This window comes from Nelumbo lutea, chromosome 7 (assembly GCF_056320005.1).
Source record: "Nelumbo lutea isolate HS-2025 chromosome 7, American lotus-T2T, whole genome shotgun sequence".
NCBI lineage: Eukaryota > Viridiplantae > Streptophyta > Magnoliopsida > Proteales > Nelumbonaceae > Nelumbo > Nelumbo lutea.
In genome coordinates this window covers 28,238,421-28,250,201 of record NC_142690.1, presented here as the reverse complement: position 1 = coordinate 28,250,201, position 11,781 = coordinate 28,238,421, and the positions used below count along the sequence as shown (strand labels likewise).

Here is an 11,781-nt window from a genome sequence, read left to right as displayed (position 1 = left end):
GGTGTTAGTATGGTTTCATTCAGGGATCACCTAGAGACCGAGACTATTCTACCCAGGCCAATTTTAGAATTCATTTTTCGTGATGAATTAACAGTCCAAAGTATAGACAAAGCATGTAGATCCATTTTACAAGCACTAATTAGTATGTGGATAATAGAGATAGAAGTAAGACAGAAGAGGGAAGAGATGTATATCACTTGGACTATGTTTGGTTTGAAGAAAAAAATAAGGAAATGAAGGGAAATGCAGAGAAATGGGTGCTCCATACCCATATCCATAACTCAAATTTGCCCCATGTCAAGTTGTCGTGTGCCTACCTAATTATTCATATTAGTAATGGGCCTTAGGCCCACTTTCTTTAATGGCTCACTTTTCAATGCATTGTAAGGTCATATAGGCTTAAACATTGTATGGCATGAGACCTACAAAAGTCCAACACAAGTCCATAAGGGTTCAGACCCACTTCTATAAGAGATTAGGCCAAATTTACTACCCAAGGGCCAAGTTACATATAAATGTTCCTTGGATTCAGCCACCTTATGAAGACCCAAGGACAATGGGCTTCATGGTTTATGTAAGATGAATCCCATCAGTAAATCGGCCCTGGTCTCTTACACCTAACTTCTCGGGTCATAATCATCAAAACACTATTTATAAGGAAGGATTTCTTCCCTAATTGCAAAATACAATGTAAAACTCTTTGCTCGGATGGGTCCCAGGATTAAAACATTTTGCAAACATTTTTCACAAAATAGTAATATAACATATAAATATATTTTGCATATTAGATTTTGAATAGAGTTGAAATCCAATAGCAGTATTTTAGGTTTTCATTAAATAGAATATAAACCCTGATATTCACTTTATCAGACAAAGGGGTTAATCCTATCACTATAATCACCCACATATATTTGACTCTTGATGGATTTTATTGATTGGCACAACAAAGACATTTTAGTCCAAAACCTATTATAGTATCATAATCAATTATGTGGTTAACTACAACTTTCCAATTTTGTCCACCTATCTCCAAGGTCCAAGGCATAACTACAAATGAGTATGAGTTCAATGTTTCTTCCAAACATCCACCAGTTGTGCTTGTGGTCCAACCATAATAGCTGAGACAAACTGCTCCACTAATTCAACATCACATTAGTGTCAGCATTGTCAAGATAAACTCTCAAAGTCTATCCAATGGCTATAAACATTCTAAACTAACATGAGTCTCATAAGCATTTAATTTAAGGAATAATTCACAAAAACATATCAAATGTGATCATGAAACAATATGCACTTATATTATTCATAAATATTTGTATACATCAATTTGGTCGGAGCTAAGGGCATACATTATCTAACATTTCAATACTATATTAAAATGATGAGAGATTGTCTCTCTAGAATGCTGACAACGTATGCCCTTAGCTCTAAAGGGCATATCTTCATTAGACTCTGTCAGGAATTGTGTGTGAGAGAGAGAGAGAACTACTTAGTAATAGTTTTTATCTAAAAAGGAGCAAGTAGGCACTTTCATATATATATATATATATATATATATATATATATATATATTTAATTATATTAAAGAAAAATAAGCGTGACAAATAATAGTTACTTTATTGATATTGGAAATGAAATATAAAATTTAAAACCAACCCAAAAATGAAATTGTTTTGATGGTGGTGGGTCAATAGTTCAACCTTTTGGATCATATGTGCCAACCATTGATTTCATAATTAAATAATAAAACTTTAAAAAGATAAAAATACAAAAAAAATATGAAAAAGATAGAAACTCTAGAAAAACATTTGGACACATCTTTAATACTTTATATTAATCATATTAAAAAATAGACACAATAAACAATAATTATTTTTAACTTTTTATTGCTGATATAAATAAAATACAAAATTCAAAACTAACCCAAAAGTGATTTTCTTTCTGTTTGGTGGTAGATAAATTCAACATTTCGAGTCAAATGTGTCAACTCGTGAAGTTATATACTATCATCATCATCACATTCGTCACGCGCAAAGCACATATACATATACTAGTGCATATATACGTGTATATAATCGAGTGGGCTCGGGTTGGAATAAGGTTTGCCCCGATTCATAGTGCTTCATTTCGCCTATCTTTTTTTTTTTTTGAAAAACATGTTGTAGGTTGATTGGGCATTTAAAGTGATTTGGCTTAATATTATAATATATTGATAATGATAATTGTGTGATATCTATAAAAAGTAGTCAACTTTTTCAAATTTTAATGTGCCATGTCACCAAGGTGATTCAAGAAACATCAATTTGATGTTTCAAGAAACCCCTCCTTTCCTGAATTCCAAAACTAATCATTACAAAAATCATTTTTTTTTTCAAAACTAGGATTGCCAAATGCGATTTTCTTGCCAATTCCGTTTAATTGATGATGTGATGTGCATGACACATTAGCACAAACGAAATGCTTCGGTGCCAAACACCCACTAAAAAGCTTGAACTTTTGGGTTGAGGCCTAGCCTGAGGACCAAATCCCAAGCCTAGACTGTATAAAATTGCAAACTAGGTCAATCTTGGCATGGGTTAGGCCCACCCAAGTTGTACCCGTAGTTTGGAACAGGATGACCTAGGGAAATTAGGAGGAAAAATTAAACAAGTTTGGGATCAATGGTGCTTGGACAGGTTAAGGAATAGAAAGGACAATTTTCATGCATACTCTACTTATTGCCATACTTAAGGCTGCATTTGTTTTTGGTGTAAATGCGAATTGACGTAAAATGCCACCATTGGTTTGCATTTGTCCATTGCGAATGTTGAAAAAACCGATAGTTCACTTCATGGCCAAGATGATGGAATCGCCACCGCCAAATGTGTAATGAGGAGTGATGGGCCTCACGGAGTTTAATTTTTTCAAAATTAGCTGGATTTTGGTGACTTCATGCTTTTCTAACCTAGATGAGGATGGTCTGAGCAAGTCGAGAGAGAGAAAGGGAGAGAGGAAAGGGGTTAGGCACCCCTCTATCTAATCAGTCCCCACCTTCAGACTTAGTCAATTGGTCTAAATAGCTGAAAGAGCAAGGTAACTAACCCCAGATGCCAGGGAATACTGGAACTCAAAAAACAGGCACAAATATACAGATAAAAAAAAAACAAAGAACGTAGTTGTAAGATGCAAACAATATCTAAATAGAGAGAAAACCCTAATCATTAACCTAAGTAAGAATTGGGGTTTCAGATGAAGTAGAAAAGATGAGGTAAGGGATTTACCGAAGCGGAAAAGATGATTAGGGATTTACCCTAATCATTAGCCTAAGTAGAGAAAAAACCCTATCTCGTCTCTCTTTTTTCTTTACCGAAGTGTCTCTCTCTTCTGTTCGAGAGAAACCCCTCTTTCATTTGAGAAAGCCCCTTGCCTTGGGAACAACGCTCCCTCCCTTTATAATGGTGAGGGGGAGCAAGAAAATCTATGAAGGTGCCCATCTGAGGGGTGAGATTTGAAGACAGTATTCAAGGGTGGTCTAGATTGATTTGGGGTTTTGAGAGGATTTAAAAGGGGTTCAGGTGTGAGGATTGGTTTTTTAGAGGGGGTGTTTTAGGAACTCTTAGAGTTTGCGGGGAAAATATCATATCAGCGATTCTTTGGAGGGTTTAAGTACGTTGGATTGTTCAGGGTTTAGAGGTGGGGGGAATTTCGGCAATTCAAGATGGGGGGGACTTTGGCTTCAGGCCTTTGATGTGATGGGTAACGAGGGATATTTTGATGATCAATGTGAGGGTATTTTGATAAATTTTCAGGAAGGATATTTTTTGTTAGCAATTGAGCGAGGGGTATTTTAGTCATTTGTGTGAGGGAATTTGGGGAATGAAGGGTTTTGGTAATTCGATGTGAAGGGTATTTGGGGATTGTTTGAAGGGTATTTTGATAGTTTGGTGTAAATGGTATTTTGGTGTGAAGGGTATTTTGGGGATTGTTTTAAAGGTTATTTTAGTAATTTGATTTGAAGGGTATTTTGGGGATTATTTTGAAGGGTATCTTCAATGGTGAATTTTAAGGATTTGGATTCTTTGAGTCTTGAAGAGATTGGAACAGTTTGATCAAATGTGAGTTAGAAGTTCGAATGAAGTATTGAGCAAAAATCGGGTGTTGATACCGGTTTTGTTTTCAATGTAAATACTAACTAATATAAAACTCCACTCCCATACTGTATTTTATCATGTTTGTTTTCAATGTAAGGTTTACATCGAAAAACCTCCCCATCGATTGACTTTTCCATTCATAATCAATCGATTTAATCGATGTAAAAGTTCCAACTATTCACTTTAAATTTTAGGATAAAATACAAAATCTTCATTTGAATTTTTTGACAATAAAAAAAACATTTTCTATAGTTTCATTTTAACAAAAACGCATTCTCTATTTTTAAAAAATTTAACAAATACCTCCCTTCCATCAATGACAAGACAAAAACGTTAAAAAGATAAATAGTTTTTTTTTTTAAAATACCTATTTTACCCTTTTAAGAATTAAATAACCGTCTCATCAACTCCATAGTATGCCCGAACACTGCTCATCTTCTTCCTCACGATATTGCTCGAACACTGTCCCACTCGACCAAATTGGTTCTATCTGGCTGACTGCTATTGAGTTCAGAAGATAATGGCGCATCGACTACGATTCTCTTGTAGCCACGATTAATGGAACCGTCAGCGTAATCCACCTTGCTTCCCCTGCATTGGGGATAAAGTCGCAAACCCCGAGGTCCTTCTCGGAGGCTCTGAGGCAGAACAAATGAAAATTAGTTTTACTTAATTAATTGAGAGAGCTTTTGGATCTGGTGATCAAAGGGACGATAAATGTGCTGAAAAGCGGTGAAGGAGTGTGGGGCGAGATGGGTGGTGGTAACATCATCGATCTTCACCACCATTGACCATACCAAGTCGGTACTAGCCTGCTGATGTCGTCAAAGGGGAGGACTGCTGGACGGATGTCAACTATTGCAAGCAGAACGGAGTGAGTTTTCCAATTACCTTTCTCGTAGTTTCCTAGATTTTTTGGTGTAATACTGTTATTTGGGAATGTGCCTCTGAATTATCGAACTCATCCATCTCCTTTGATGGAAAAAGTAAAATTTCATTCACACGTCTATAAATTAAAATTCACGTAGTTAGTCCAAAAAAACAGTGCAGGATTGTTAATACAAATCCTAATAAATCAGAGAGAGAAATTGAGGAGCCTCTGCGAATCGGATGGAGGTTGAAGTCGGAGCACGTCGTTTGTTGGGTCAAGAGTGAAGAACTGAACCCCAGTTTCGAAGCACCCACGTCCAACTGTACAAGATTCTTCTCCAACTGAAGTGTCTCCAATAGGTCGATGCTTGGAACCACCGTATAAGGCCCATTGCCAAAGAAAACAACTCCGTCCGATGAGGTTGACGATGGCAAACAGATAGCAAACTTCTGATCGAAATTAAACGCTGCTGCAAGCTATGACGGTAACCCAATTCGGTTGCGACTGAAGCCCAATCATTCCCTTGACACCGCTCCCTAGATGAGTCAAGAGGGGAATTGGGGCAAACGAGAAGAGGAAGTGATGGGCGCCAACAATTGGGCTAGGCTCTGATCCATACGCAAAGGGAAGGGCTATCACGTCTACTGCAAGCTCGTCGCCAGTTATAGTGTCGGTGACGGTGTTCTTTGGGGACAACCACACCGGTATGGTTGTTACAGCCGGGGCGAGGAGTAGAGAAGCAGAAGCCGCAGCGTTGGGAAGAGTGAGAGAGATTGGGAGAATCAAAGGGAAATTAAAGAAGAGGGAACTCTACCAAGATGGTGTGATTTCCACTTCCCACTTTACATGAGAGAGAATTGAGGTAGGAGATAAGTGGTGCAAATTTTTGCATCAGTTTTGAGGAGTAAAATTTATATTGCTAATGAGTGCAAATGAGACAAAAATTACAAAATTTACATAAGGCGCAACTCAGAGTTCCGAGCAAAAGGATGCAAAACTGAAGCAGGTGCAAAATTTGAACTGCAACCCAGTGCAGCCTAGCTTGGCAGTTGGGACTCGTGGGAAGAAATCTCCATAAATTTAGGCCGAAGGCAAAAGCCCATTTGTAGGTCAAAGTCAAACTCTGTTCCATGCTACATCTCCAATACTTGGCGGCGAAAGGTTGGCCAGACTTACAATTTGAATTTCGGGACTCTTTCTCGGTGATCTTTGTCTGGCCACTCCACCACACAACGGTCAAATCCTCCATGGCGCTGGGGGAGAAGGAGAAGATCACCAAGAAGAGAGCACGAAGTGGTAGAGACGTCGACACAGAGGTCGACATTGAAGATTTCTCCAGAGAGGAAACCCTAAAGATGAGGTCTTCTCTGCTACAGTGGTACTACGAGAACCAGAGGGTCCTGCCCTGGAGAAAGAATCAAGACGATGAAGATAATAATGCACAAGGTGTAAGTGAAACTCGAGCTTATGCCGTCTGGGTTTCCGAAGTGATGCTCCAGCAAACTAGGGTTGCTTCTGTGATTGACTACTACAACCGTTGGATGGAGAAATGGCCCACTGTCTATCATCTCGCTCAGGCTTCTCAAGAGGTATTCTTTGCATTTCAAATTTCTGGACGGGTTTTAATCCAAGAAGTAACAGAAGCCAGCCTTTATTTTGGCTGAATCAAGACGATTGGGATGTACCCTTTTCACGACTGACGTTCTTCCTGATGTGGGCAGGAAGTCAATGAAATGTGGGCTGGTTTGGGATACTACAGACGGGCTCGCTATCTGTTGGAGGTCAGTTCAGCCAGAATGTAGAAGCTTTGAAATATTTCCAATTAAATTGCTGAAATAGACTCAACTGGTGCCCCTTTCTTTTCTTGCTTTATTGCTTAAACTTCATATTTGTCATCTGAAGTGTTTACCAAATACCACTCTCCAGCTTGCTGGGGAGCCCCATTTCCTCGCATTTGAACATGGCTTCATTTCCTTCTAACTGCATACAGTTTGATTGGTTAGGGAGCAAAGCTGATTGTTGAAAGAGGTGAGTTCCCTAAAACTGTCCCTGCTCTTCGGGAGATTCCAGGAATAGGAGATTACACCGCTGGAGCAATCGCTTCCATAGCTTTCAAGGAGGTGCGTAGGTTGTGCTGTTCCTCTGTTGCATATTATACAATTAACAAAATTTAGAGTCCTACCTTCCTAAGAAAGAGGAAGGAAAAATAAAAATCTATCACCCCATTAACAGTTCAAGCTTTGTTGTTCAGACAGTCCCTGTGGTTGATGGAAATGTAGTTAGGGTGATTGCTAGACTGAAAGCTATTTCCGCCAATCCAAAGGAGGGGAAAACCATCAAGAGTTTCTGGTAAGCTTTTGCATATCCCTAGATTCATTAGAGGTTTTGTTTATTTCCTTTTTGGTATTGGAGCTTCATATTTTAATTCAATTTCTGGTTTTGGGAGAGGGGAGGAAAGTTCTTCCTACTAGCTCTGCTTCCTTTTGTATGTGGAGCTTCCCACTCAACTCATCTTCTTTCTAGTATTGTTTATTTACCTTGGTCCTTCTGCACTTCTATTATTAACCTTGATATAGTATGACTCCCGTGATTATGCTGAGCTTGGGTACGGGTATGAGGTTTTATCTTTTGGACTTTTCCTTTGGCATAGGAAACTGGCAGGGCAATTAGTTGATCCCCTTAGGCCTGGAGATTTCAACCAAGCTTTAATGGAACTTGGAGCAACCATATGCAGTCCATCGAGCCCGAGCTGCTCCACATGCCCCATCTCAGAGCAATGCCATGCACTTTCAGTCTCTAGAAATTGTCGATCAATACAGGTTACAGATTATCCCACAAAGATTGTAAAGGCTGAAAAAAGATGCGATTTTGCAGCTGTTTGTGTTGTTGAAATATCTGAAGGCCCAGATATTCAAGAGGGAGATCATAAGAGCAAAGGGTTTCTTCTTGTCAAGAGGCCGGAAGAAGGATTGCTTGCTGGCCTCTGGGAGTTCCCATCTGTGCTGCTGGGTGGAGAAGTAAATTTAATTACAAGGAGAAAATTAATGGATCAGTACTTGAAGAAGTCTTTCAATCTTGATGCCAAAAGAAACTGTAGCATAGCCTTGAGGGAAGTTGTTGGAGAATATGTGCATATTTTCTCCCACATTCAGCTTAGAATGTACGTGGAATTGATGGTTTTACATCTAAAAGGTTTGTGGGTGCACTCCTGTATACTTGACCTTATAATTCATGATTCACTTTGTATATATATGCCATTCTAAGTTTTTTCTTGCCATTAGGCGGGGAAAACATCATTTTTCCAAAGATGGACAAAGAGACAGTGACATGGAAATTGGTGGATGGAAAGTCCATTCAAAGCATGGGATTGACATCTGGTGTAAGAAAGGTACAGACATAAATTACAACCCAAGTCCTAATAATCTGATTTGATGCTCCATAGGCAGTTCTCTACATGATTGCTTCTAAGATGGAAACTACATGAAATGAGAAGCCAATATTTGACTAAGATTTGAAATAAAATGTAGGAAATTGTTCCATTTGGTCATGACCTTTTATTTTCCTGGAAGTTCTTGTCCACTCAACTAAACTGTATATATTAATGTTTTTAATCTAAAGGTTGTCCATGAAAGAGGGTCTATCTTGAACATGTGGTAAGGTCTTTCGGGCCAAAAGTTTTTCCCTGAATAAGGGGTGAGCAGGGGAATATGGAGACCCCATTTGATCCAAACTGAGTTGCTGCACAGAAGATTCCTACGTTGTTTTGGGAAGTTACCTGACTATAAGACCATTCCCTTAAAGTCTTTCCTGAAAGGAAAATCCATTATGAGGAAAGGTTATATAAGATATACATGTATATATTGAATGATTTCATAAGCTTTTGTCCTGTATTGGCCTTTCTGGAAACTAGCACAAAGAAACTGCATGTTTTACTTGAACATATAGAACTAATTACTTAAAGAAGCTTGGTGTTTGGCATGCTTTGAGAGAATTAATTTATGATTCTAAAGAATTGCTTTTAAGTTTGAATTTATGAAAACTGTATTCTTTGAATCTAAAAAATTTAGCTTCAAAAAAGAATCGCCTTTCACTCAGAATTCATTCTTCAGATTGTAATTCTTTGGAGCAGAATTGTATTCATAACCAAACATATTAGTTTCTCTTGGAACCAATCTCTATACATTTTTTTTATTAATTTTCCTATGATGCAGGTCTACAATATGATTCAGAAATTTAAGAAGAGTAGACTGCCCAAGAATCCTACAAACCACAAAGGAAAAAGAATCTGAAAGGCTAGATTTAATGAACTGTGAATCAATGGGCTGGCGTGTAAATTGCTGTTCCTGTTATGTACAACTATACTTCTGCTTAATCACATATATAAGCAGAATTTGTAGAATGTTTTGTTTCCTCTCATTGCCTTTGCTGAACTTGTATATCTTTTCATCTGTCTGAAACTTGCATAATTTATGATACCATTAATCATAGAGGTTATATTGGAGATTGATCATCAGGAGTGTTCACTCTGGGCATCTTTTTACATGGCCTGTCGTGGACAGTTAAAAAATTCTCTTATTGGTATGTGCATATGTTTGTATTGCATTAAGTACTTGCTGATTATTCTTGTAATGTTTCTTGTAAATGGATTCTTCAATCATACCAGATGGGGGAAAAATTTACTTGGAATGCATTTAGTCTGACAGAACTAGGGTATTCAATGGATGGTGTAAATAAAATGGTCAATACCAGGAAAATTAAATTGCACATGGATATACTAGGAAAACTCATAAAGAAACATCAGCAACAATTTAAGGTTCAAATGGATATGAAGATAAATAGCATACTGAACATATAGGTATTCAATGGATGGTGTAAATAAAATGGTCAATACCAGGAAAATTAAATTGCACATGGATATACTAGGAAAACTCAGATAAAGAAACATCAGTAACAATTTAAGGTTCAAATGGATATGAAGATAAATAGCATACTGAACATATACATATTGAACAATTTTTGCATTACAAACAGGGTTTTTGAATTGACAAAATCAGAAACCTTTATAAAAAAATGTCCAAAAGTATGAGGAAAAAACTCAAACTCTACTAGACAAAATTACTGCCATCTGTCTTTTAGTACTTTAATAGTGAATTTGGTGAAGGAAATTTATATTTAATTAAAGCACATCCAATTCCAGAAGTAGAACTAGAAGTGAAAAAGAAATTAAAGTACTTGTATCCTTCCAGAAGTACAACTTGAAGAATGAACAGAAAAAGGACAAGGCCATCTTTTGTTTCCTTTCAGAAAAAAAAAAACCCATTCTCCTTTTATGCATCCTTTGATAAATGATGCCATATACTGTAAATAAACAAAATAACTTTTTTATTTTTCTTTCTTTTTCATTTAAGAGTACTCAAAAATAGGGTTGTCAATGGGCAAATCATCAAGGAACTAAGCAAGCCTTACAGTGGGGTTTTTCCAGCCTTGTGATCGAATCTGATTCCTTGTCAACAATATCAGCCCTCGAAGTTCGTCAAAATGATAGTTGGAAGGCCGAGTGCCTTACAGTGGAGTGCGGTCTAAAATTCCCTACATATTTGGACCAGCTCCAAAACGTGGTTTGTCTCATTGCTATAGATGTGCTGATATGCTTGCTAATCATGCGTATGACTAACAAGATAGATTACAGCTTTTTGATAATCCTCTAAGTTTCCTCCCTTTTCTCTGGGAGGATTTCTTTTACTGTTCCATATGCGTCCTTGTAGGTTTGCGAGGATTTCTAGTGCCACTTTGGTCCCTAACTTTAAAATGCAATAATTCAATACCCGAACTTTCAAAACGTGTCAATACAGTACTTGTCATTAACTAGCCTGTTAAAGTGTTATCTAATGTTTTTTTATCAACCATCCAAACGTTGATAAAAAATTAACAGTCCTAAATCCTTGCCTCTTCTAGTCAAGAAAGTTGGGTCAATTATTCATTTTTTTTTCAACATTTGGATAATTGATAAAGAGAATTAGATGGCACTTGAAGGGCATTTGTGTATTTTTAAATATCACGTCAATGGCTAGTTGATGATAGGTACTAGATTGGCATGTTTTGAAAGTTTGGATACTGAATTGTCACAGTTTAAAGTTCAAGGACCAAAGTGACACCAGGCCCAAAGTACAAGGTGAAATTTTCCCTAAAAAAATATCAACTTGAGAAATAAGTTGGTTTATTATCAGGTTAGCAGGTTACAATCTGGGTCAGACCCAATAAGTAATTGGGTCGGTTCTGGGTCACCATGGTTTGGCTTGGAACTGGTTCTGCACATCTATATCAATTCAGGACCATGTTTGCCCTGACTTGGACCAGACCCGACCCATTGGTAGTGATACACTATATCTGTGCTTTAACAGACCTTAGATTGACCCCGAAGACCAATTAGGCAATTACAAAGACTCTCCCTTACTAAGGGGGTCAGTGACAATTAACCCCCGGGACCAGACAGATTTATTTATTTTTATCAAGCAATTAAAGATTACTTATTTTGAGTAGAAGGCAATATTACATTGCAAAATTGTGATTTTTGAATATTCATTAGATCAATTTCTCTCATTTGTGATTTGTCAATTTTGAATTTCCTGGAAATTGTACAAAGACATTTTGTATTTCATACCTAGATGGGACATGATGCAGATATATCTGACGATTCTGACCCATTAAAGATCTGAAACTTTGGCATTTATTTGCACTAAAAAGAAATATTAACAAGGCAATAACAACACTCATGTTGCA

At 37.4% G+C, this 11,781-nt stretch overlaps 1 protein-coding gene across 2 annotated transcripts; it reads left to right on the top strand.

Annotated features, from left to right (window-relative positions):
* Positions 1-4,541: 4,541 nt before the first annotated feature.
* Positions 4,542-9,511, top strand: LOC148845870 (HhH-GPD base excision DNA repair family protein). 2 transcript variants are annotated; one of them, XM_088956271.1, is made up of 8 exons: positions 4,542-5,004; positions 5,176-6,590; positions 6,723-6,782; positions 7,005-7,121; positions 7,253-7,350; positions 7,652-8,193; positions 8,283-8,389; positions 9,213-9,511. In XM_088956271.1, the coding sequence occupies exons 2-8, from the start codon at positions 6,132-6,134 to the stop codon at positions 9,288-9,290; spliced, it is 1,461 nt and encodes a 486-aa protein (XP_088812397.1). In that variant the 5' UTR covers positions 4,542-5,004; positions 5,176-6,131; the 3' UTR covers positions 9,291-9,511. The 2 variants fall into 2 exon arrangements, with proteins under 2 accessions (XP_088812397.1, XP_088812398.1); XM_088956272.1 differs by having other exon boundaries at positions 4,553-5,004; positions 5,210-6,590.
* The last annotated feature ends 2,270 nt before the right edge of the window (positions 9,512-11,781 follow it).

Coding starts and splice junctions, on each gene's coding strand:
- LOC148845870 (XM_088956271.1), top strand. CDS start 6,132: ATGCTACATCTCCAATACTTGGCGGCGAAAGGTTGGCCAGACTTACAA. Junction 6,783..7,004: donor GGGCTCGCTATCTGTTGGAG/GTCAGTTCAGCC, acceptor TTGATTGGTTAG/GGAGCAAAGCTGATTGTTGA. Junction 8,194..8,282: donor GATGGTTTTACATCTAAAAG/GTTTGTGGGTGC, acceptor TCTTGCCATTAG/GCGGGGAAAACATCATTTTT.